This window comes from Chaetura pelagica, unplaced genomic scaffold (assembly GCF_000747805.2).
Source record: "Chaetura pelagica isolate M959 unplaced genomic scaffold, ChaPel_1.0 scaffold207, whole genome shotgun sequence".
Lineage (NCBI taxonomy): Eukaryota > Metazoa > Chordata > Aves > Apodiformes > Apodidae > Chaetura > Chaetura pelagica.
Window position 1 is genome coordinate 2,851,320 of NW_009953929.1, and position 23,475 is coordinate 2,874,794.

The 23,475-nt window shown below is 37.7% G+C and overlaps 1 protein-coding gene across 1 annotated transcript in view; it reads left to right on the forward strand.

Moving 5' to 3' along the window:
• The window catches only part of COL4A3 (collagen, type IV, alpha 3 (Goodpasture antigen)), a 54,031-nt gene that overhangs the window by 18,663 nt on the left and 11,893 nt on the right, over positions 1-23,475 (forward strand). The window contains exons 9-37 of the mRNA XM_010001664.1: positions 812-874; positions 1,311-1,346; positions 1,473-1,514; positions 2,973-3,050; positions 3,710-3,772; positions 4,044-4,100; positions 4,616-4,660; positions 6,031-6,129; positions 6,852-6,939; positions 7,394-7,429; positions 7,767-7,931; positions 9,437-9,529; positions 10,272-10,367; positions 10,715-10,785; positions 11,994-12,182; positions 12,922-13,090; positions 13,432-13,524; positions 13,982-14,086; positions 14,977-15,074; positions 16,443-16,593; positions 16,725-16,838; positions 17,129-17,296; positions 18,429-18,518; positions 19,081-19,215; positions 19,931-20,029; positions 21,682-21,771; positions 22,160-22,299; positions 22,770-22,847; positions 23,109-23,235. Coding sequence (XP_009999966.1) covers positions 812-874; positions 1,311-1,346; positions 1,473-1,514; positions 2,973-3,050; positions 3,710-3,772; positions 4,044-4,100; positions 4,616-4,660; positions 6,031-6,129; positions 6,852-6,939; positions 7,394-7,429; positions 7,767-7,931; positions 9,437-9,529; positions 10,272-10,367; positions 10,715-10,785; positions 11,994-12,182; positions 12,922-13,090; positions 13,432-13,524; positions 13,982-14,086; positions 14,977-15,074; positions 16,443-16,593; positions 16,725-16,838; positions 17,129-17,296; positions 18,429-18,518; positions 19,081-19,215; positions 19,931-20,029; positions 21,682-21,771; positions 22,160-22,299; positions 22,770-22,847; positions 23,109-23,235 — 2,878 coding nt within the window. The remainder of the gene's footprint in view (positions 1-811; positions 875-1,310; positions 1,347-1,472; positions 1,515-2,972; positions 3,051-3,709; positions 3,773-4,043; positions 4,101-4,615; positions 4,661-6,030; positions 6,130-6,851; positions 6,940-7,393; positions 7,430-7,766; positions 7,932-9,436; positions 9,530-10,271; positions 10,368-10,714; positions 10,786-11,993; positions 12,183-12,921; positions 13,091-13,431; positions 13,525-13,981; positions 14,087-14,976; positions 15,075-16,442; positions 16,594-16,724; positions 16,839-17,128; positions 17,297-18,428; positions 18,519-19,080; positions 19,216-19,930; positions 20,030-21,681; positions 21,772-22,159; positions 22,300-22,769; positions 22,848-23,108; positions 23,236-23,475) is intronic.

Here is a 23,475-nt window from a genome sequence, read left to right on the forward strand (position 1 = left end):
GCAATATATTCAAAGTCTTTCTTCTGACTTTACAAAATGGAGTGCACCAAGACAGTAGTAATTAACTCTGCCATCAGAAACTTTAATGTCCATTATGTATTAGTAAAGTGAGATAGGGCAGATAACTTGCAGACAAACAACAATACTTTAGAAATGGAGAAAAACTGGTCATAGTTTTAGGGGTTTACCCCTACACATAGAATAGTATAGTATAGCATAGCATACTTTGACTGGAAGGGACCTACAACAACCATCTAGTCCAACTGCAAAAATTCCCCATGAAGTAAGACTGAACAGATTAGACCACCTCAGCTTCAAGACAAGTGCTAATAAAAGACAGTGTGATCCATATTTTTAAAACAGAGATTAACAGGAAAAAGCAGAGTAGGCATTTCTTTTGGCTTGTTACAATAAATAGGGGACATGAAATTAAAAAGAAAATAAAAAAGGAATTTTCCATTTCTTTGAAAATCAAGCTTTAAAGTGCAGAATTTAATGCATGGAATATTCAAAAGTTTAAAAAGGCTTATTAGGGCTAGCAATAGGACTGCATGAATTATGAGAACGCCCACAGTTAAATAGGACATATATCCTCACTTGAGTAGTTTAGTTGTGCAAAGGATGTTTTCTCACATTTCAAAACATATGCCACCACATGAAATAGTGAGAAGGAATTACACTTCTGTGGAGATGAATAGGAAATCCAGAGACAGTGCTGCTTCTCTTTGTTATTCAGTTCATTGAACTGAGTGATATGGTTTGCTCATAGTCTTGTCAGGAGATTTATACCTGTTTCTCTATTAATATGCAGGGTGTCCAGGGTGCTCAAGGATATCCTGGGGACCTTGGACCACAGGGCCCTCCAGGAACTTCAGTGAGTATGAGCTTATGTCTTGCTCGTTCCTTTTACCTCTGATTTTCCTAGAAACCTATGGAATTACACAAATACAAGTACCTTAGTCTCCCAGACTCGTTTGAGGTCTACAGACACGTGATTTTTTTTTTCTATTTTTATATATGATAATTTCCATGTTCTCAGAAGCATAGTCGTTGATGTGGTCATAAATTTTTATTTCCAAATAATTACCCATAAATTAATTTTTAATATTAAGGTGCATAATTTTAACAAAGAGAAATGTATATGTTTGCAACTAGACTTTATAGACATGCTGTCACCTACTCACAACAAATTATGATTGTAAAGGTGGAAGAAAGAATAAAAATAGTAATGTGACTCATATGAAAATTAGGTACTTCAAAACATCCAAGTTTTAAAAATTGAAGTATTTTTTTTTCCCTTTTCTTGGTAGGGCATGCCAGGGAAAGCGGGACCTCCTGGACCTAAGGTAGTCTCAGATTGGTAATAAAAATAAAAGCTTTCTATTATGTGTAACATCAATTAACTAATTTTGCAGGTGTATTTAATATTTTTTTTTTTAAATAACATTTGGGGTTTTCGGTCTTTTTTTTAGGGTCTTATGGGACTGAAAGTAATAGGAGCAAAAGGAAGAAAGGTAATTTTATAAAAGGCTTGAAATATTTTTTGAGTTGTGTTTCTATTTTCTGCCTTTTCTGATAATACTCTTGTGAAATGTTTGGGGAAGTAAGTACACCGAAATTAAAAATTTCAGTATATATGTGGAAGTCTTTTATTGGAAAACGGAAACATGGCAATTGATGTCTAAGGACAAGCTGTTTTCACATGAGAGCCAGTGATATAAACTTCCTGCTAGAAGGACAGAAACCTAAGAGGAGCCAGTAGTTAATATTTACTAACACATAGCGCTCAATTTGTGTATATATCATTTGCACACTTCCTAAATGCTTACCTAAGCATGTAAACATTGGTAAATAGACAGCATCTGTAGACTCAGCACTTCTTGTGGCCACCATCTTTCCAGCATCAGCCTTTATAATGCTAGAAAACTTCCCAGGTTTTGAATAAAAATCATTTGTTGTCCGCATTCTTACTTTGTAGCCCATATAATTGATCTTAAGATAGAAGTTACTGTGAATACAAATATTGTCTCTGAGGACCTTGGCTTACAGTTGGAGAACCAGTGTAGTCAGTCTGAATGTCCCTACGGGATCCCTTCAAGAACTTGGGGCACCTCAGAGTTATTTTAACCGACCTGCACAGATTCAGCTGTGAACTGGAGCTGCACTGTCTGACAGTGGGATTGGTTGTAACTTTGTAATTAGTACTGGGAATGTGCTAGAAGTTTCCTGGGAAAATTTCTGTAAATATAATTGATTACTCATTAGCTTTAGGTCAGTTAACCATGGAGCATCTTGCTTCCATTTGAGTAAGGCATTCTTTGCTGTTATGATGCAAGGGCATGCAAAGGCATCCCACTGGCCTGAAATCACTGAAAATTGTGGATGTTGTTCTGTTGAGCTCCACGGGAAAGATCTCATTTAGGGTTTTCCCTGTTCTGAAATGTTCTTAATGAAAAAGTGTAGTATGATATTAAGGTTTTAGATAAGAACACATGAAAGCTAATTTTATCTCTCAGTGCTATGTTGCAGTGATCTCCCTGTAATACACAGGCTGCACTTTTCAGGATGTCACCAAAGACAGTTCATGTATTTTATTGATTTATTTGATTTGGAGAAAAATTATACTCAAGGGGATTTTTAAATTTAACTTAGAATTTAAATGGCTGTATAACTTTTAAGCAAATAGTTTTTAAAATATAGGATAATTCTACATGCTTTAGCAGCAATCAGCATATGCATTTTTATGTTTCTTAGCTGGGAAAATGTTGTAGTAGTAGTCTTAAGTCTTCCCTATACCTTCTTTATTGGAAGATAAATAGCAAGCAAAGATAAATGTTTTGCTGTATTAAAGCCTAAGAGTAATGAGAGGAAAAAATATATTATGTTGAAAGTATGGTGATGGTAATTTGAAATAATGAAACCAGATCACTGGCAACTGCTTAATGTTTCTTTTTTTTTTTTTTCATTTTAAGGGTGACACTAGGTTAACTGGACCCCCGGGACCCCCAGGAACCGTTATTGTGACATTAAGTGGACCAGACAACATGACGGTAACAAAATTGCTAAACATCACATTCAAATATGCTGGTTTGCTAGGTATGACTTTGAGAGGACATTTTCATCTTCCGTTTTCCAATAACATTTCCTTTTACCCATCCTAACATTTCTCAGACTTGTTTAGTTAGATACTTAGCTCTTCTTAGAGTGTGTGTCTATACAACCAGGTCAGCCGAGGCCTGTGTACTCACATGCACATCTGCACAGTGCCAGTGGACTGCTAAGTGCTTATTAGTAACCCACCTGCTGTGGATCTCTGAGGACATGAAAAGTAAATCACTTTTAGCATCACCAAATCAACATGGATTTTCTGAATTGCTATCAAAGCCACTCCTATGTTGACCTCTGGGCCTTGTTACTGAAAATATCAGGACTCTGAGCTGCCAGAATCTCACAAAAAGCTTACAACATGTTCGTGTACATTTCATGGTTCATTTTCTCATTGTTTTTACTGGAACATGAGTAATCATGGAAACTGTTGGGAAAATAATCAGTATTAGAGAAAGGAAATACTCTGATTCAACTATCATTTTAACTATTGCTTTGTGAATTAAAATTCTTAAACAGCAGTAGCTGATAGACAGTTTTGAGTGTCATCATATGCACAGAAAAATCCAAGATACCATATTTATTTTTCTTTTCTGTGTAATAGGACTTGAAAGGAGAGAAAGGAGAAAAAGGATCAAGAGGACTTCCAGGGCCAATGGGGTTTACTGTAAGTGACCAGAAGTAAATCCCTTAAATCCAGATGTTCAGGCAACATCACCTAATAAACACCATTTTTCAGAGTCTGGTATTTACACTAATTCCAACCTTTAATGAATAGAATAGAACTAATTAATAGAACATAATAGAATACCTATTAATAGCATTCTAACTGTACTTTATTTATGTACTTTTTTAAATAACAAAGTTATATAAGACACATTTAATTTAGAAAATGTGAGTGTCAAAATATGTGTATCTTGAGGGTGATTTTGTTACAGGGGCTTGCTGGTGATTCTGAAAGTGAAAAGGGTGACCGAGGAGAACCTGGACCACAGGTACATGCAAACCGCCAAATACACACGTCAGTCTTTTCTGAAAAGCTGTTTTGCCCTGATGTTGCTCTCCAGGTTTTGTTTCAATGCTGCTGAAAGCAAATTTTCTTAGATTGAAAAGCTTTTTCATCCAGTAAACCAGACAAGGGAGCTGAAAGTCAAATGACAGTTATTAAAGGCTACATACCATGAGTACACGATATGCCAAAGTCTATGTAGAAGAGAATGAAAAGCTTTGGTTTTATGTAAGGTAGCAGACCTATCCACATCAACTAATCCTCCACTGGAATAGGAATATCTCACTCCCTGCTTCATAAGAGTTTTATGAAAATTAATTATTATTAGAAATAATGAACATTTTAAAAGTAACCTTAATAGCTCTTCAAAACTTCTGAAGACCTAGAATACAATTGCACAGGCAGCATTTAATTATGCTTATTGAATGAAGTGATCCCTCTTCCTTTTATCTATCTATCTGTCTATCTATCTATCTATTGTTTTCTGCTTTTTCTTTGTAGGGTAAACCTGGAAAAGAAGGTGCCCCAGGTCCACCTGGACTACCGGTAATGAAAGAAACCTTCTAAACACTTTCAAAATAAGTAATCTGTTCATCATGGACATATCTTTGTGTCACAGCTTTTTATTTGCATACACTGTGAAATATTTCCTTTCACACAGCTGACCTTGGGACATACCATGTCCTTATAGATTTATGCAGGAGAAGGAGGCTCAGTTCATAGATGTCTCTTTTGCGTAAAATAAAAAAAAAGCCTGTTGCTTGTTGCTGTCTAATGAATTTGGTCCAAGACATGGTCCAAGTATGCAAAATAGTTCTATTGAATTTGATTCTGGCTCATCACATATAAATTTTTGCAAAGGAGTTATACCTTCACTTCAGCATAAATCAAGAAGCAAGATGAACAATTTTTAATTATTAGAAGCAAAGACATACTTTTACAGGGAAAATTTTTTGTCAAAGTCACAGTGGCAGTGGCCTGAAACAAGATGACTGATAGATATTAAAACTGTCATTTTGTCATCATATAACTCTTCAAATATGCCATTTTATAACCAAAACTATCTTGTTCACTAATTTAAAAGCTGAAGTTGTTGAGAAGCATTTGGAATACTGTATTCAATTGATTAAATATCAAATATTTTATATTTACTTCACTTCCACTTTAACAACATCATTAGGGTCACAGTGACATTACAAATACCTTATCAAAATTCTTATTGTCAGAACAGCCCATTTGATGTATCTTTTACTGAAACATCATCTTAATCATGCTGTAACAACCTCTGCAGACAGTCTAAACACATTCCAGTCTGACAAAGAACATGGAATGACAGACCACAAAGCTCTACTGCCTCAGCTAACTGAAAGAAAACTTTCTGTCATGACCAAGACATATCATTGCTGTATTCCCATTTCAACAACCTAGCTGTGAATTCAACTGCTTAAGTCTCCTAGAAGTCCCTTTCCTTGCACGTTCCGCACTTGCAGGAAGCCTTAGCAGCAGCCCACACTGTTTTCCCTCCTTGTCTTCCTGACATCTGTTGAGATCAGCAGCATCGTGCAGACTGGCCGAGTTCTGGGAGAGGAAGTTGCTGAATGTGAGACTCTCACTGTGCTCAGTTTCTCCCGTTTCAGAAACAGTAGTTTGCAGAGGGAGAGCAACCAGAGCCTCCTACACTTGTGCTATCCAGAGGAGCTCCACTTTTGGATTGGTGGAGTGTGCTCCTATAAAGGCAGGTTTGGATCAGACCTGTGGTATTTCCCACAGACATGGAGCTGTGGTGCAAACTGAGTCTTTCCATGAGATTTCTTCCCCTGAACAAACCAAGGTCACCATGAAAAACTAAAGCTTTCCACTTTATGTCTTTCTTATGACTGCTAGAAGATTAATTCTCATAAAATTGTGTGCTGCAGGGACAGAAGGGTGAACAGGGCAGACCAGGACTGACTGGCAGGCGAGGAGCTAAGGTATTTTCTAATGGTTTTGTTGTTGTTTTTGAGAATGAGGATAAGGTATGTTTGGGAGCTATTGCATTGTTTTATTTATTGCTGTGTATACAGTAAGTTTTACTTCACCTAAAAGATGACAAGTAATGCTATCATGGAATAGGGAATGGATCAGCTGAACTAGACAATGTGTTTGAGTGGGTGTCCATCTATGTCTGCTGATGTGTTCCTGTAGTTTTTGGTGTGTGCAGCTGAATAGTTGTGTAAAGAACAGAAATGGGGGTGGTGAAAGTCTGGTCAGGAGGAGTTCTTTAATGTTATGAGCAATGTTCTGAAGTCATAGTTGGTACCAAATGTCATGTCATGTTGTTTTTAATAAACAAACCCATCTCTGTCCTCTGATGAAGGGAATGAAAGGGAACACTGGTCCACCAGGAGCTTGTGGTCGAGTAAGTGTACATTATCTTAATCATATAATTTTTCTAAACCATTAGAATAAGAAAAAGTCAAACTGACTAACTGAGGCAATAATGGATGTCCTGCCATGCTCTAACTGAAGCATGGCTTTCTCAAGTTTATTTGTACAGGTCTCTTGGCATTATCTGTGTCTAACATTTGTTATTTCATTTCTGGCTGATTGTGATAACCATGTGATTAGAAAGCCTCGTAATGTCACAAAATCAAAATTATAAATGAGATCATAACATTGTTCTAATCAAATGTTCAATACGAAGCACTGTGCTTGTCTCTTCATTCTTACTATTCTTTCTTACTATCTTTTTCTTAAGACAGAGTATTATGATAGGGTGGTTGGTGAGAAAGGAGATGAAGGACCCCCTGGACCTCCAGGACCGAAAGGCCAACGTGGCATGCCAGGTGAGAGGGACACCAAAATTAGAATATTTTGGCCAGAGCTGCCCACTCAGTGAGCTTGTTGCAGGCTGGGTTTTTGAGTACCCAGCAGCCTGCTTCTGCCTTTACAAGAGTGTTTCCAAATTGCTCCTATCAAACTGCAGAACAGAAATATCCTGACACTTTGATTTATGGTTGTATTGCCTCATGAAAATAATGAAGCTGACACACTTCTTTGCACAGATAATTGGGTTGAGCACCTAAGCTCAACGTCCATATCTTGCCAGATGTCAGTGAGAACTCTCAGTATGCAACAGTTGCATAAGTAGTAGATGCCTACTCAGGCAAAGCCAAATTCTTAATTGATAAAATAAGCTTAAAATGCAGAAGCCCAAATTTTGAAGTCACTATTTATGAGAAGCGACTTTGCAGAGTACACAGTTTTTTAACTGAACTTCTAAATACATTACTTTTGCAGGGCCACAGGGTCCTCCTGGATATGCTGGCAGACCAGGTATGTGTCATTGTCCAGTACCAACAATAAAATATATTGTTCTTCCTGACCATTATAAAGCTTTGTAGGATCTTAACTTCAGATGACTTTATAAATATATCTCTTAGAGGTAAACATTTGTCACCCTAAAACTTTGATGGGCCAAGTATTTTAAAAGAGAATTAAAGATATTTTTTACATTTCTTTACATTGCCATTTTGAGTATTTAATATATTACAAGATAGAAAAGATTTGTGGGATAAACTCAGTATTTCTGTGTCTTGCTCATCCTATTGAGTACTCACTTGGCATTGAAATTCTATTTCTTTATTTTTATTGTTTTTTACTCTTTGGTTAGGTGTATCAAGGCCTGGTTTAAGAGGTCCCCCAGGATTTCCTGGACCAAAAGGATCTAAAGGAGAAAAAGGACAAACTGGCTTGTGTATTGTAGGCCCTCCAGGACTACCTGGTATTACTGGCAGACCTGGTTCTGTTGGATTGCCAGGTCCTCCAGGAGAACCAGGTGACATTTCAGTTTTATATATATAATGAAAAAGAACAAATCCAGAGTAATTGCAATATCTAATGTAGAATATTATATAAATACATGGTTGAATATAATTTCTCTTTAGAAATTTTTTTTAGAATATTCATGAAACAAAGGTCTGTGCTTCTTTGCTAATGGGATTCTGTGGAGAAGGTATGACTTCCCAGCAGAAAGGTTTCTCATCTTTTTGTATAACCATGACTATAAAGATCTGCTACATAACACCAGGAAGGACTAATGAGTGGAAATCTGTTCCTAAAATTAATTATTCTGAAAGTTGTAGTAGATCTGTAAAACTGAATTCAGAAGGGGCTAATCTGAAAGCTAGAGAAAGAATGTGCACACCTGCAGCAGTTTCAGTGGGCTTTAGAGCAGGATTACAGTTCTGGCAGCATGAAAAGAAAGTATTAGCATAGTAAGGCTTCTAGAAAATGTATGATCTCAGAGTACCCTATCAACCAGGAGTACCAACAGCATGATGTTTCTTTCATATGCGGTAAGGCCAAAAAAGCTTTTCTGAACCAATGCCAACTTAGTGCGTGTCTTTTCTCTCTGAAAAATATATATATCCCCTAAATATATAACCTTAGGAAGAGTTCAATGCAATTCTGTTTCTCCAAAGTAATAGTACATACATCAGAATAATTTTGTCAAAGGTACATAAGCAGCACAAATAATTTAAGATTAAAAGAAAATGATCCAAGGTCTGGAGCACTTCTCCTGTGAAGACAGAGTTGGGGTTGTCCAGCCTGGAGAAGAGGAGGCTCTGGGGAGACCTCAGAGCACCTTCCAGTATCTGAAGGGGGCCTTACAGGAAAGCTGAGGAGGGACTTTTTACAAGGGCTTGTAGTGAGAGGGCAAGGGGTAATGGATCAAAACTGGAAGAGGGGAGATTTAGGTTAGACATTAGGAGGAAATTCTTTAGTGTGAGGGTGGTGGGACACTGGCACAGGTTGCCCAGAGAAGGTGTGGATGCCCCATCCCTGGAAGTGTTCAAGGCCAGGCTGCATGGGGCTTTGAGCAACCTGATCTAGAGGGAGGTGTTCCTGCCCACAGCAGGGGGCTGGAACTCGATGATCTTTAAGGTCCCTTCCAACTCAAGCTATTCTATGATTTTATGAAAAGTTTCTGTTCTGTTTCTGGTAAAAGAAACAATTATGTGTCTGTTCATTCACATAAAATGGAAGTACTTTCCCCAGACTATGATTTTTAAAGGCTAGAAAGATGGATCCAACAGCCTGCTGAGATTTACATTGGTATTACCATGTTTATCCTCAAGTACATCCAGTTACAGATATTTTTTTAATTTGTCCAGGTAGTTTTCTCTTTTAAATGAATCCTAGAATATCTCAAGTTAGAAGGGACCCATAAGGATCAGAATACTGTCTCAAACTCATCTGTGTAATTTTTGTCTCTTAGCAAATAGAGATTTGTCTGAATAATCTGCTGGTGTAATATTGCCATGCTCCTTTCATTAACAGGTAAAGTAATATTTAGAACAGGCCAACCAGGACTTCCTGGAGAGCCAGGGTGTATCGGACTTCCAGGACCTCCAGGAGATGTTGGCATGAAAGGTCGGTTTCAGAAAACTATCCCTCAGAAGTAGATTGTACGATCCAGTAATTTTCACATATCCTTGTGAAATTTTGAATTTAATTTGCCTCTAAACCATTTAATGAGTTCAGAGATTTGAGAAAATTAGTTAAGGATAGCAAGATGTCTTACTCCACTTACAGTAAACTGCAGCTGAAAGAGCAGTGCATGTGCACACCAGTTGTACAGCTCTGCAGCCAAAGCATAGATCTTCAGTGGGACAAACAGGTTGGTAGGGGTTTTGTATTCTCACATTGTTATGTTCAACACTAAAAGTTGTTCTCTGAGAAAAGGTTCCTTCTGCAAATACCACCACAGGAACTGCTGAATCTCTTTGCCACTTGCCATCTGTTAAAGTCATCCAGGCTGTTATGCACCCATGTTAGTTTGAAGCCTAAGTCCCTTTCTTCTTTTGAGAGTATTTGCCTTATCAGTAGAGTGACTATATCCAAATGGCTTACTAAAACTAGACTTGAAAAAAAATAAAAATTTAAACTGAATGGTGTTGCATTTTCAATTAAATGTAAACCCTTCTGATTCACTGTCTGACCACAGGTAATTTTGTACTGAGTTGGAAGTGATCATCCAACAAAACTAAGGCAATATTCCTACTGCTTTCTGGCCAAGAAGTCTTAGCCATCCTCTATAACAAACAATGTAACAAATTAGTTAAGCCTGGGAATGACTTGCTGTACAATATCTATCCAATTATTTTCATTTTAGGTGATGAAGCTTTCATGTGTACTGATTGCAGCTATATTCCTGGAATACCTGGTCTTCCTGGTTCTCCTGGGTCACATGGGCAAGATGGCATACCTGGTAAATTAGCATGTTTTTTCTATCAAGATAATAGAAAAGGCCGGTGATTTTGCTTTTAGCATGATAATAAGGTATGGGCATGTCTGCAGCATGCAGTTCTTGAGCCAGTCCTGAGGTTGAGTGTGAGAGCCTGATGCAGCTCCATCCACTGGTAGAAGAACAAGCCCTAAAGAAGGTGAAGTCAGAATGCTAATAGACTTAGGTGCAGCCTAAAGCCAGATTGGCCTGTGATGATGCAGTCAATGTAACAAGCAGAAACATTCAATACTGGGTGTGATTATCAGAGCTTGACAAAATCCATGTCCTTGTTTTGACTTATCTTTACAAACTGTGTGTTTCTTTTGCAGGTAGAGAAGGAACAACAGGTCCAAAAGGTTCTCCAGGTTCTCCAGGAGCACCAGGGTTTCCAGGAGCTCAAGTAAGATAGACTTTTTCTGATTATTTTTCAGATCCCACAAGAAATATTTCAGGGAACCTTCATGGCTGGTGTTACATGCAGTGTCATACTGGGTGATCTCAACAGTTTTCTTTCTGTGGTTATGAATATGTCTGCATGGGAGGCCTAGGTAGAGACTGTAACATGAACATAGCTGTTCTAGTTTTACACAAGCCTGTTTTGCTGAGCGCAGCAAGAAGTTTAGCCCAGGCAGTGAGGCAGGTAAATAACTGTGTCATTAACCTGTTCTGTATTTCATTATGGTTAGAATGCTTCTTCTGCCTGGTGTGGTTAGTTTACACTTAACTTCTGTTCATCAACATAATTCTATAATCATGGCAGTGGCTGTAAAGACTATATAGTTTTGTGTGCTGTGATCATTGTTGGATTTCTTACTTCTCTTGTTTCCAACATACTCATGACTTGGTAAAGCCCCAGCTTTGCAGAGAGACTTGCTTCTAATAATATCCTTTTCACAGGGATGCGAAGGACATTCCCTCTTGGGAAACATTATGAAGAGGGAAGGCTGACACCTGCTGTCACAGACCACTTGGCTATTCTGACTTGTGCCTGTACTAGTAATTATTTGTGGGAAATTACAGTCAGTGCTGTCCAATAAAAAAAAAGATTACTTGGAAGTATTTGTGGTGGTTGCCACACAGATGCAGAATGAAGGAGTATGCCAACAGGATTTTCCAGAAAGCTCCCAAGAGGTCATGAGCCCAAGATCACTACAGCCTAGTGTACTTTCAGCTTGTACTGGATTTTGCTGGGATAGAGTACTCACTTTGTATCCTATGGGGGGAAGAAGGGAGAGGAGAAGTTAACTATGAACAGGCCTGATTGTGGCTGTTATAGCATCCCTGGGGAGATGTTTCCATGTGCAGGAGAAATCTCTAATTAGATTGTACTTGTCTCTCTATGCCACCAAAGCACAACCAGGTAGCTAACAGTCTGATTGATTAAACGATCCTGCATTATTCCTGCTTGTAGTAGAATAAATGAAACTATAATCAAGGCCAAAAGGAGTAAAGGCAGGAGAAAAAGAAAAAATCCCAACAGTGTGCCATTACAATAAATAAAGGTGAGACTAAAGAGAACCACTCTCAGGTATTTAATTCAAAAAAGAAAGCTTGACAACAGTTGACATATGTCTAGCACTTGAAATCCTTTGGATTGCTTTTTTCCAGGGACCTCCAGGTTTTAGAGGAGATCAAGGACGTAAAGGACCAAAAGGTGAGCCAGGATATGTGTATCCAGAAGGGCCAAAAGGTGAGCGAGGCGATCCAGGGGCCAGGGGAGACAAAGGAAGAAAAGGTTCAAGTGGATTTCTGGGAAGACCTGGCTCTAAGGGATCCAAGGGTTCTAAAGGGGAAGAGGTGGGTATGCCCTGTTTGCAATTAATATAGAGTTCATTAAAACCTAAGTCAGTATTTATATCTCATACATCCATCTGTTTTATGTATTCAGATGCTTTTACTGAATATCCTCTACCTGACTTAGGGGTGTTATGCTCAACTGTAGCAACCAACATGCATGACCAATATGTAGGAAAGAATGAGAGTTTATCTTCTTACATAATACCAGGGAGATGAGGCTAGTGTAGACACATGTTGCTGAAAAACCTTGGCAATCTATTATCCTGTTAGTTGTATATTTATATGGAGTGTTATCTTGGATACCTATGGTGAATAAGATTTTTTTTTAAAAATAGTTTTCCTGACTACTTACAATGTTTAAAAGGAAATAATCATTCACATAATTCCTTTTCAGTCTTGACACATTTATCTCCAGACAGGGTTGAAAGAAACCACAAAAGTTGTTGGGTTTTTTTTACCAATCCTGTTTTAAAAAGAAAAAAAAAAGCACAGTGTAATGTCACAGTAATTGAAAAATCAAGGTATTGTATTTATTTGTACTATTTCGCTCTTAATAGCCCTCTGTTTGTAACCACTGATATTAAAATTTATATTTCTTTAATCACAAGTAAATAGAGGAAAAATTCAAATTACATTAGCAGGGCTGCTCTGTTGCTACAGAGAATCGAGCATTTTGTTATGAAAGCTGGTGCAGAAAGTGAGTAATGCTTCATATACACACATATGTAATCATTAATAGGGATTGGCTGGTGCAAAAGGAGATAGAGGACTACCTGGGTTGCCTGGCAGACCTGGTCTTCCTGGAGAGATGGGGTTTCCTGGACTGCCAGGATATGGACCGCAAGGAATAAGAGGCTTCAAAGGCTCTAAAGGAATACCTGGTCTACCTGGATTACCTGGAGAAGCTGGTTTGTAACGTCCCATTTTACCATGTTTTACTTATGATAAAGAGCATTTAATTGAAATTGCAGAGATAGAGTGAAGTCAAAGACACAATTTGTGAAATGTAGGAAGCTTTTCTTGGGATGAGATTTCTACTGCCCTGTTCCAACGTTGGTCCCATTGGAGATAATAGAAAAGTCTTAGCATTAGATACTTGTGGTTGGAAGGAGCCCTGTGAGGTCTTTAGTCCAAACTCCTGCTCAGAGCAGGGTCAGTCATGAGATCAGACCAAGTATTTTTAAACACTTAAGATTACATATTGCCAAACTATAAACCTTTGTAATCTTTGATTATTTATTTGCTGAAGGTCTGAAAGGAGAGACCAGTAGGGCAACTCCATTGCCTGCGTTGCCAGGACCTCAAGGACCAGATGGTTTACCCGGACCCCCAGGAGTGCCTGGTGAGCACATGTACACTAAATACAGTAAAAATCAGAGATAATCTGATTGGGATTGCTATCTCAGCTCTGGCCAGATAAAATTTTTGGGTTATTTTTAAATTGCTATAAAAAGGTTTCCTGTGGTACAGAAACTGTGGAATTAGCTGTAACATTCCCTTTCAAGAAAACTAGGCGAAGTAGATGTGAATAGGAAGGGCACACAGGGCCGTGTCCCTGGTGTGCATTATTGCAGAGATTCTAAAAAAATTTAAGTCACAGACTCATGCCTGCTTTGATACTGTGAACACAGTCAGCATTTTAACTGTGCAAACCATCTGTGGAGGAGAAATGGTGTATAAATTCTAATACGATCTACAGTGGTATCCTAATTAATAATGATAAGCTATAAAACACCTAATCTTACAAGTTGATGTTCTATGGTAAGATACATCATAGTTTACTTCTTTTCTTTGTACAGGTAGGGTTGGAGCAAGAGGTCAGCCAGGTGATTCAGGACATCCAGGGCCAACAGGTGACACAGGTTTTCCAGGGCTTGGGTTTCCTGGAAACCCAGGTCCAAAAGGTAAAATATGCTTTTTGATCTTCTTACAAAAAAAAACCCCAAGCCCCCCAAAATGTACTTCTTTTTTTTTTTTTTTCTTTTTTTTTTTTTTTCAGTCCACAAGCAACAGGGTAAAAACCAAACAAACAATGAACATTAGTTAGACAAGCAAATGTTTTTAGCAGTCTTGTAATTTACTGCCTTCAGGCTTGTAAACTGCAAGTTTGAAAGTTTTTTAAGTATTTCAGAGAATCAAGTATCAAAGCTGGCAACTGGAAAATATTTTGAAAGACCCTGGTGCTTTCTGGAATACTGTCTGAGCAGGTGCAGCTCATCTTAGAGTGCTACGCTTACTTCAGGTGGATTCTCTTTACCTGGATATATGTAACAGAGCTGTACAAGTGTCAGTACTTTATTTTTAATCCATTTTGGTTATGCACAAAGCAATACCTGCTCTAATGTGCAGGGAACAGAAAGTGTTTTGAATAATGTGAATTTGGCCATGCAAATTCATACCCCTCTTTGGACACTAGAAATGTTAGGAAATATTCCCATCATCCTATCGGGGAACGAGAGGGAGGGGAACGCAAGCTCTGATACTGAAACTTCTACCAAGCTGCTTGTTAAAGAAAACAGTAGGGAACTGACACCAGAATAGCTTCACTTAAAAAAACCCCAACATGTTAAATAACTGATTTGAAGCAAGTAATCAAGCAGTGTTACAATCAACCTTGACTGAATACATAAGGAACAAGATGCAGCGTGACACGTGAACTCCGAAATAAAAACACTGTCGTCAGCTCATGTCAGCTGCTTTAGTGTCAGGTTTCTAAGTGCATCCATACAAATACAAATTTGTAAAATAAGGTGACAACTGTAGCATTTGTTCTGCCATTTAATTCCTTTTGCAGGAGACAAAGGACTTGCAGGAGGCAGAGGGCCACCAGGTTGTGAAGGAAAGATGGGAGATCCAGGCCGAGCTGGAAACCGAGGAGAACCAGGAGAAAAGGTTTGGTTGGAAATACAGGACAGACTTTTCCACAGGCCCCATTCATTAAGTGTGACACTGAGCAAATAAATTAAGAAGTGTAAGGAATACAGGAATTTCTATATTTCCTGACCAGCAATGCACAAACTATGAAATTAAATTGTTTATATATATGAAGGGGCTAAAGCCAGAATTTTAAATTCAGATACAGGATTTCAGAACTCCACTTGTGTGGGATGTTTTGATACTTGAGTTTTCAGAGTACAAGGAAGATACTGCATTGCTTACAGCAAAAAATTAAGCCCACAGCTTCTGAAAAGATGGCTATTCAGAAATTGCAATTAAGCACATATTGGATGTGCTTAATACATACAAGTAAGCATGCATTTAATTTAAGCAAGTGCTCTGTTGAATCAAGTGTAAAAGAAGTAGGCTAGAGGTAATACTGCAGCCACTCTTGCTGATTAAGAGAAGTTAATCTCCTGATGGCACATATAAATGTAGGACTCTTGACTAATCAGAATTAGAATTTGAAAAAAGTACTAACACTTAAATGTGGTGGCATGTCTTTTGTGTGTGTGTGCTTATATGTCATTCTTTGTGTTGTTTTTTTGACATGATAAAGCATAGGCACTGGGGTTTTGGATTATTTTTTTTATTATTGTTATCTAAACTGTGTTTGATGCCACAGAACATCTGGATGTGAAGTGGCTTTTGTAGTAAAAGTATGTATTAGTGACTGGTATGAGCTCAGCTCTACCGACCTACATTATGAACATACTGATTCACTGGTACTCAAAACAACCAGCAGTTCAGTCAGCCAAAAAAGAAAAAACAATTCACACTTTCCTTTGAGGGAATAGACTTGGGACATTTGTGATAGTGTCTTCACAGTGTTCAGAAGAATGTTTAAAAATACCCCAATAACTGACTACTCCAAGATGCAGCTGGATGCTAACTTTGATTATTTAAATAAATATTTCGAGAAAAATATAACTATCCTCTAACTTAAAGGAGAAGTTGCATTTGCACAAATTCCAACTAGGTTTTCAGATAAAGGTTCAAAGCTTTACACAGCTACAGGAAGCATCACAATGTAGTTAAGGGTAAATGGAGGAAAGTGTCTTGCATTGCTCAGTAGCAATTTCTTAGAATTAGGAGACAAAGTCCAAAAAGTGTCTAAACAAATTACTCCTCTGGTACAGAACCTGCAGCTGGTCAATAAGGAACATCAAGTGGTTTGTTGAATTAAAATTTATAATACAAAGATCCTCAGAAGAAAATAACCGTAATGAAAGAAGTTAATTGATTTCACACTGGAGAAGATATTTTGGCAAATTTTCAAAATATAGTTCACCAGGATTGTTTACATTTCTCTCTGTGTTGCAGGGCAACCCAGGCATGGTTATTCCTGGAGAGCCAGGTAGACTGGGTTCACCAGGAAGTCATGGCATTCCCGGCTCAAAAGGTGATACAGGATTTCCAGGACTTCCAGGACTACCAGGACATCCTGGACATGATGGTGTTGATGGCCTAAGAGGTACTGTTGTCAAACAAACTCAAGGAGCACAGCAAGTTATTTTAAGAAAAGAGAAGCCAAGTCAAACAATGCTCACTCAAAGCCTGAAACTTCTACTTAAATCATTGTGAATTCAGTCTCCTTTCTTTTAGGAGATCGTGGCTTACCTGGAGTTCCTGGAGACCCAGGTTTTCCAGGGAAACCTGCTGAATGTGTTATAGGCCTGCCAGGTTTGCCAGGTGCCCAGGGAGCTACAGGTCGACCAGGTAGGACCTTTTCTTTTTTTTTTAATAATAAATGCAGTCTTAGCAGGTTTTTCATGTTTATTTTTTTTCTTATTTTTATAAGAACAGAATTATCTACTCTCACTTTTTTCTCATTCTCTGAAAAAATAAATACCACCACAACACTTTCAAGAGTTGTTTTATAGATTCAATGTTTAGCCCTCAAACAGGCAGAGTGCAAGAAGAGTTTCATGCTCCTGATGTCAAGATAGAGATGAAGGTTTATTTTCCAGATAGATGTACCATGCTACACTGTCATGCATTTTTCTTAGGAGGAAGAGGTTTGCAAGGTCCAAAAGGAAAACTAGGTCCTCCTGGCTTGAGTGTCCCAGGAACCTATGGAAAGCCTGGGGAACTTGGATTAATAGGTCCTCAGGGAAATACAGGATTACCTGGTGCCACAGGACAGTCTGGAAGGCCAGGAATCTCTGGTGTGCCAGGTAAGGATCCCTCAAGTACTTGTTTTGACACATAAGTGAAGTCAGTCTCTGCAAAAAGGTTTCAGTCATGCTTTTCATGCTGAAATATTTTTTCCATCAGCAGCTTTCATGTATCACTGAAATCTATATAGAAAACAAATAATTCCTCATTCCCTAAATGACCAGCATATCTTGAAGCTGTCATGACATAGTACTGAATTTTCTGTAACAGTCTTCTGAGAACAGAAGGCTGCCTTACATTGCTTTGTGAACATTAATATCCTTGCAGTAGACATGAACTAGTTAATATTCAAAGCAACTCTCCAGCATAATAGAAGTGTAACGTATTTAGTAGTTACTAGTCAGCATTCCTTTTGAAACAGACAGCTTTTTAATGTAATCTTCTTTTTCTTAAAAAGCAAGTTTACATCTTGAGTCTGATAGAGTTGAGTCAGATCAAACTCTAACAAATTAATCAGAATTAACATTATGTAAGGTTGGTAATCCCTGTAGGGTTTTCTTTCAGAAATGTGCTCAAATTTTACTTGCAGAATGAAAGAAATTTTATGGATGTGGTTTAGCACAGGACTCGGTAGAGTTAGGTTAATGGTTGGTTATGTCAGTGATTTTAAGTCTTTTCCAACCAAAATGATTCTCAGATTCTAAATCAGGCATGTAAAGCCTCTTACCTCTAACAAAGATTTGTCATTACTATCAAATTCTACATTATTCTGTGGGAAGGGGATAGTACATGCTTTTTTGTATATACAACCTATAAAAGTAATTATAAATATGTAGTGCTTGACTCAGTTATGCAAATGTAGCTTTCTAATGTCATTTGAGGGGAGTTCTTATGTCCCAATTGGCCTTCAACTCCTGAGGCAGAACAACCCATGACAGGTCTCCGTGTCAGTTACTTCATTTATCAGTAGAAGCTGTTGCAGCTACTAATCTAGTTAATTTGGGACTTGCTGTTGTGTAAGTGCTGTTCATACAGTTGAAGACTGGAAAACTAGATTCAATAGTATGTTGTAGAAATGGAGAAAACAAGTAAGTAATTAAACACTTACATGTCAGGCACGTGTAGTTTTTCTGAAGTACTGTTCATTGATAAAATACTAACAAATACATTCCTGTTGCCTCAATTTCACAGGCTTAAGGGGAGATCCAGGTATAATGGGCCTGTTAGGAATTCCTGGGCCCCCTGGCATGATTGGAAGACCAGGCAACCCAGGGATCAGAGGCAAGTGGCCATAGTATCTGCTTTCATTATTACTTAGAATTATAGAACTTCCATGCTGAAGTAGTCTTGTGATCCATCTTGATATATATTATCACTCCTAACTATATGTCTCATATCAGAATTTCTTTGAGTCTTGGTAAGTCTTTGACTTGTATATATGTGCAGTAAACAGACAGAATGGCAACATTATTAATTTTTTTAGCAATTCCATTGGTATTTGTAAAAGCCGCGTGTGATTTGCAAAGTAAAGAGCAGAGGGCTTTTTCTTGCTCTATTTGTTTTTTTTACCCTATTCATGTTCCACATATCATAATTATATCTATTCAAGAGATGTAAGGTAATACATACATGCAGTGTAAGAAATTACCATCTCTTACCATAATCTTACCGTGTTCACAGATGTTTTGTTGATGATTGGAGTAATTAAGAAGCTCATTTAGGTTGTTGATTTGGAATGTATATTTACATACATAGTTGCCCTTTAAGGCAGGAGTTTCGTTGCTTCCTTTATGCTATTGCCTAGTCAGGTTTCTTCAGAAAATGTCATTATATTTTTCTGCAGGTTCTTCCGGGTTCCCAGGACTAAAGGGAAGAAAAGGGCTTCTTGGAGCAAAAGGTGAACAAGGTGATAAAGGTTTTCCTGGACCATCTGAGACCTTGGTTGATATTGGGACTAAAGGAGAACAAGGCTTAAAAGGTACACTTTGATTGTTCTGTCATGCAAAACTAGTTAGGATTCTGATCTATGTTGCAGTTCCTGTGGACTCTAAAACATGGAAAAAACTGACTCTACTACTGACAGAATTCACATGGCTTTGAAATAATTACTGCTGAACACTGTAGCTGCCTTTTTATTTATGGGATAGTTGGATATTACATTGGATATTTATTTTCATTATGACAAGTCCATATTCCTTAAAAAAAACTCTTGATGTAATATTAAACCAGTATTAATATGTTAATAGTAGAGGAGCCTTATTTACATATATGCTATGCATTCATGTTTTTACACATGTATTAGTCTGTGATTACAGGAATGGGTCTGCTTACCAACTAGATGCTGAATTGCAAAGAAATTGGGTCTGCTTGGAACTACTTAACTGTCAGAAGAATTCCTTTGTTTGCAGTATTAATATAGACTCTGCACATGAGTTGTTCAGGCTTAACTAAGGCTCTCTGGCTTCTTGAGTAGATATTTTCCTATGGAAGCTTTTAGAGATTTAATTTTGTCTTCATATGAGAAATACAGAAAGCATTTACTGTGAGCTTGTCTTGGCTTGTGTGTGTTCACAGAGTGAAAATCCTCCACTTCATGATTCAGTAGTTTTAAGAGTTATAAAACTTCAAACTTTACATAACACTTAAATTCTAGGATGTAGTTTTAAAATATTTTTAATGAAACTTGGTTTTAGGAACCCAAGGAAGAATGGGTCTAAGAGGAGAAAAAGGAGATGCCGGTGTGCAAGGTCCTCCAGGTCCTGATGGGTCTCAAGGACTACCTGGTCTACCAGGTATGGAATATTTATATTGACAATTACTGTATCACATGAAAGGTAGAGATAATATTACCTCAGGGCTAGCACATAAACCCAGCCCCAGCAGCACTACATTCTCTGTATTAACTCTGAAGTTTTTATGAGAATTCTGAAACTGAGCCACTTCAAAAGCTGCTATTTGAAAATCGTAGCAGCTACCCAAAAATGATTCCATGTTTCCTTCCAAAAGAGACTATTGTTTGGTGTGAAAAATAGAAAATAATATTAAATCCTGAGTAATAATAACTTAGATTTTAAAGTTGATGAGGCAAATGAATAAAAATTGTTCTTTATAAAAGTGAAGAGGAGTTTGAATTCCTATTATTAAAAGGTAGGAATTCTAAAATATCAGTGTTACAGATGTGCTCCAGCTTTTCAAATTTGGATTCATTCTAATTCCTTTTTCAAAGTCTACATGTTTGGATTATATTTTGAGTTATCAGGTCTTCAGTGAAAAGCAGACTTCAAAAGGACCTCTATAAATGATAAGCATTAACATTAAACATTTACATTACATTTACATAAACATAAACATTAAACATTTGTGAAATGTGTCATTTCACAAATTTTTGTTCTGCCTTTACCATAACCTTGTACATAATGATAGATGTTGATGCTTGAGTGAGACAATGCATCTGCTTTTTTCAAATTCCTGCTAGTAAAACATCTTTACTTTTTGTTATTCTGTATTTTGATTCTTCGAGAAAACTTACTTCTAAAAAATCATATCACTATAATTAGATGCATAAAAATGGTGACAATTAGAAATAACTTTGAACTTGTAATCAAAATGGCTCCTCTCATGATGTCAGTTATCTGTGCTATATGTGAACATATCACCACTGTCCAGTGGGAGGTGTTCCTGCCCATGAAGAGGGGTTGGAACTAGACGATCTTTAAGGTCCCTTTGAACCCAAACCATTCTGTGATTCTCTGATTCTGTCATTAACATCCTACATGGTCATTGCAGTGAAGCCACCACGGAAAAAACTGCAAACGCTCCACTACTCCCTGACTTTTAATGGAATAAAATAAGGTCTCACCTGCCCAAATGTCCAGGCATTGCCAGTATCTTGGAATGTAGGCATCTGGACATTCTAGAGGCAACTAGGTCATGTAGTCATTAAACTGAATGCTATTTTAGGTAAATTAAACTGAAGATAAGTGAGGGGGGGAAAAGTGCCTAAGCCATATGAGAAAAAGCTCTTGGGTATATTAATCATGACAAGTGCACAGTAAGTAGTACTGTGAATGTGAGATGCCCAAAAACCAGACTGAGCACAGGGCAAAAACGAAGGGGAGTCCAGTGTATAAATACAAATTCATGGTCCTGATTAAAATTTGCAAAAGTATATTTGAATTGCTGCACCTAAGTGCTGTGACCAGAAACCTTAATTTTCATCTTGATAAAGAAGATACTTGTTATTTCCTTGATTTTCTGACAGCAATAATTATAATTTTATCTTTGTTTGAGGAAGACTTTTACTTTGGCTGCATGTTGATTTGTAAAATAATAGGATACCATGACAAGGTGGGCAGCAGAGGATTCTGTATTCATGACAGCTCTGCCAGCCAGCCAGTGCCTAAAGTAAACATGTGAGGATGACACTTATTTCTTCATCTTGCAGGTGTCAAAGGATTTATGGGTCTCCCGGGGCTTCCTGGAGGACAAGGATTCCTAGGTTCACCAGGAAACAAAGGGGTCATGGGAATTCCAGGTCATTTTCTATCAATCAATTTTACAAATTCATAGACCTGTATAGAAGCGTTTGCACAGATCTGAGCAGATACTGTAAGCTGACTACACAGTACCTAGACTAGGATTTATTCTTTGCAGTACCTATAGATTTACCACCATCCTAGCATTTGCCTGACTTCCAGAATGCAATTCTGCCTCTCTCTGAATGCAACATAGCTTCTTTAATTTATATATTGTAACATGCAAGAACCTCTTTTCAATATGTTTAGAAATAAAATCACTGGCTGTGTAAATTATTTTAATGAAGAATAAATACCTGTATATATAAGCAGTAGTTCACAAAACCCAAAATGTGGGTTGCAATTATGATAATTTTAAGAATAGTATCAGTATCTGTGTTTTTCCAGGTCCAAAAGGACAGAAAGGTTCTCCAGGCTTTCCAGGACCACCAGGTGACCCTGGTCCACCAGGCTATGGTGGCTTTCCAGGTGACAGAGGAGACCCTGGATACCCATCTGCTGGGCCTCCAGGAGAACCTGGTCCAAAGGTATAAAGGCAATGGAAACCTTGTCATATTAGGCAATAAGCAGAGCCTTTGACAATAGAAACAGAACATCATGTAAGCAAGACCTGTAGTGTTTACAGAAGTAGCCAATTTGTTAATTGTAACAAATTAAAAAGTCCTTTTGTGTCATCATTCAGGATAAATTTTTGGGTTAATTATATTTCATTTTTCTCTTGGTGCAAGAATTTCTTTGTAAAGATGGAATCTGGTTTGTACAGATTAAAGAAAGATTTTATTTTTTTTTCTTAGCTATGTCCAAAGGATCAGTGGTATTACGAGAAGACTTTATATTAGTCTACTTTGATTTTTGGCTGAAAATCACAATGAACCATGATTACGCTTACTTAACCTTTAAAATTATGCATTATTTTTTGTATTGTTCAACTATGGAATGTAATGTATTTAATGTAGTGTGATTCTTTACCTGTTTGTGTGCAACTGCTGTTTCTCAGGGAGATCCAGGTCCCCCAGGAGCTCTGGGCAGCAAAGGGGAGAAAGGATCCCAAGGTCTCTTGGTGAAGAATTTCTTTGTAAAGATGGGATCTGGTTTGTACAGATTAAAGAAAGATTTTATTTTTTTTTTCTTAGCTATGTCCAAAGGATCAGTGGTATTACGAGAAGACTTTATATTAGTCTACTTTGATTTTTGGCTGAAAATCACAATGAACCATGATTACGCTTACTTAACCTTTAAAATTATGCATTATTTTTTGTATTGTTCAACTATGGAATGTAATGTATTTAATGTAGTGTGATTCTTTACCTGTTTGTGTGCAACTGCTGTTTCTCAGGGAGATCCAGGTCCCCCAGGAGCTCTGGGCAGCAAAGGGGAGAAAGGATCCCAAGGTCATCCAGGAATCACAGGATTACCTGGACCATATGGGATCAGAGGGGAAACTGGAGGTGCAGGAATCCCAGGTATGTTTTGTTTAGAGGGGTGGTGAGATGTTCACATGTTTCTAGAAGATAATTTCTTGATAAACTACAGGGTGTGCCTGTGGGATGGCACTTCATATTCAGCTGCTGTGATCCTGAACAGCTCCCTGGTAGTCAGTGCAGCCAGGCTAGCTCACATCACCTAGAGGTCTTTTGCAGATGTCCAAAGCAGAAATTCTATCATTCTTAAATGGAGTCTGGGTCTAGTAATAGTGCCTTTAC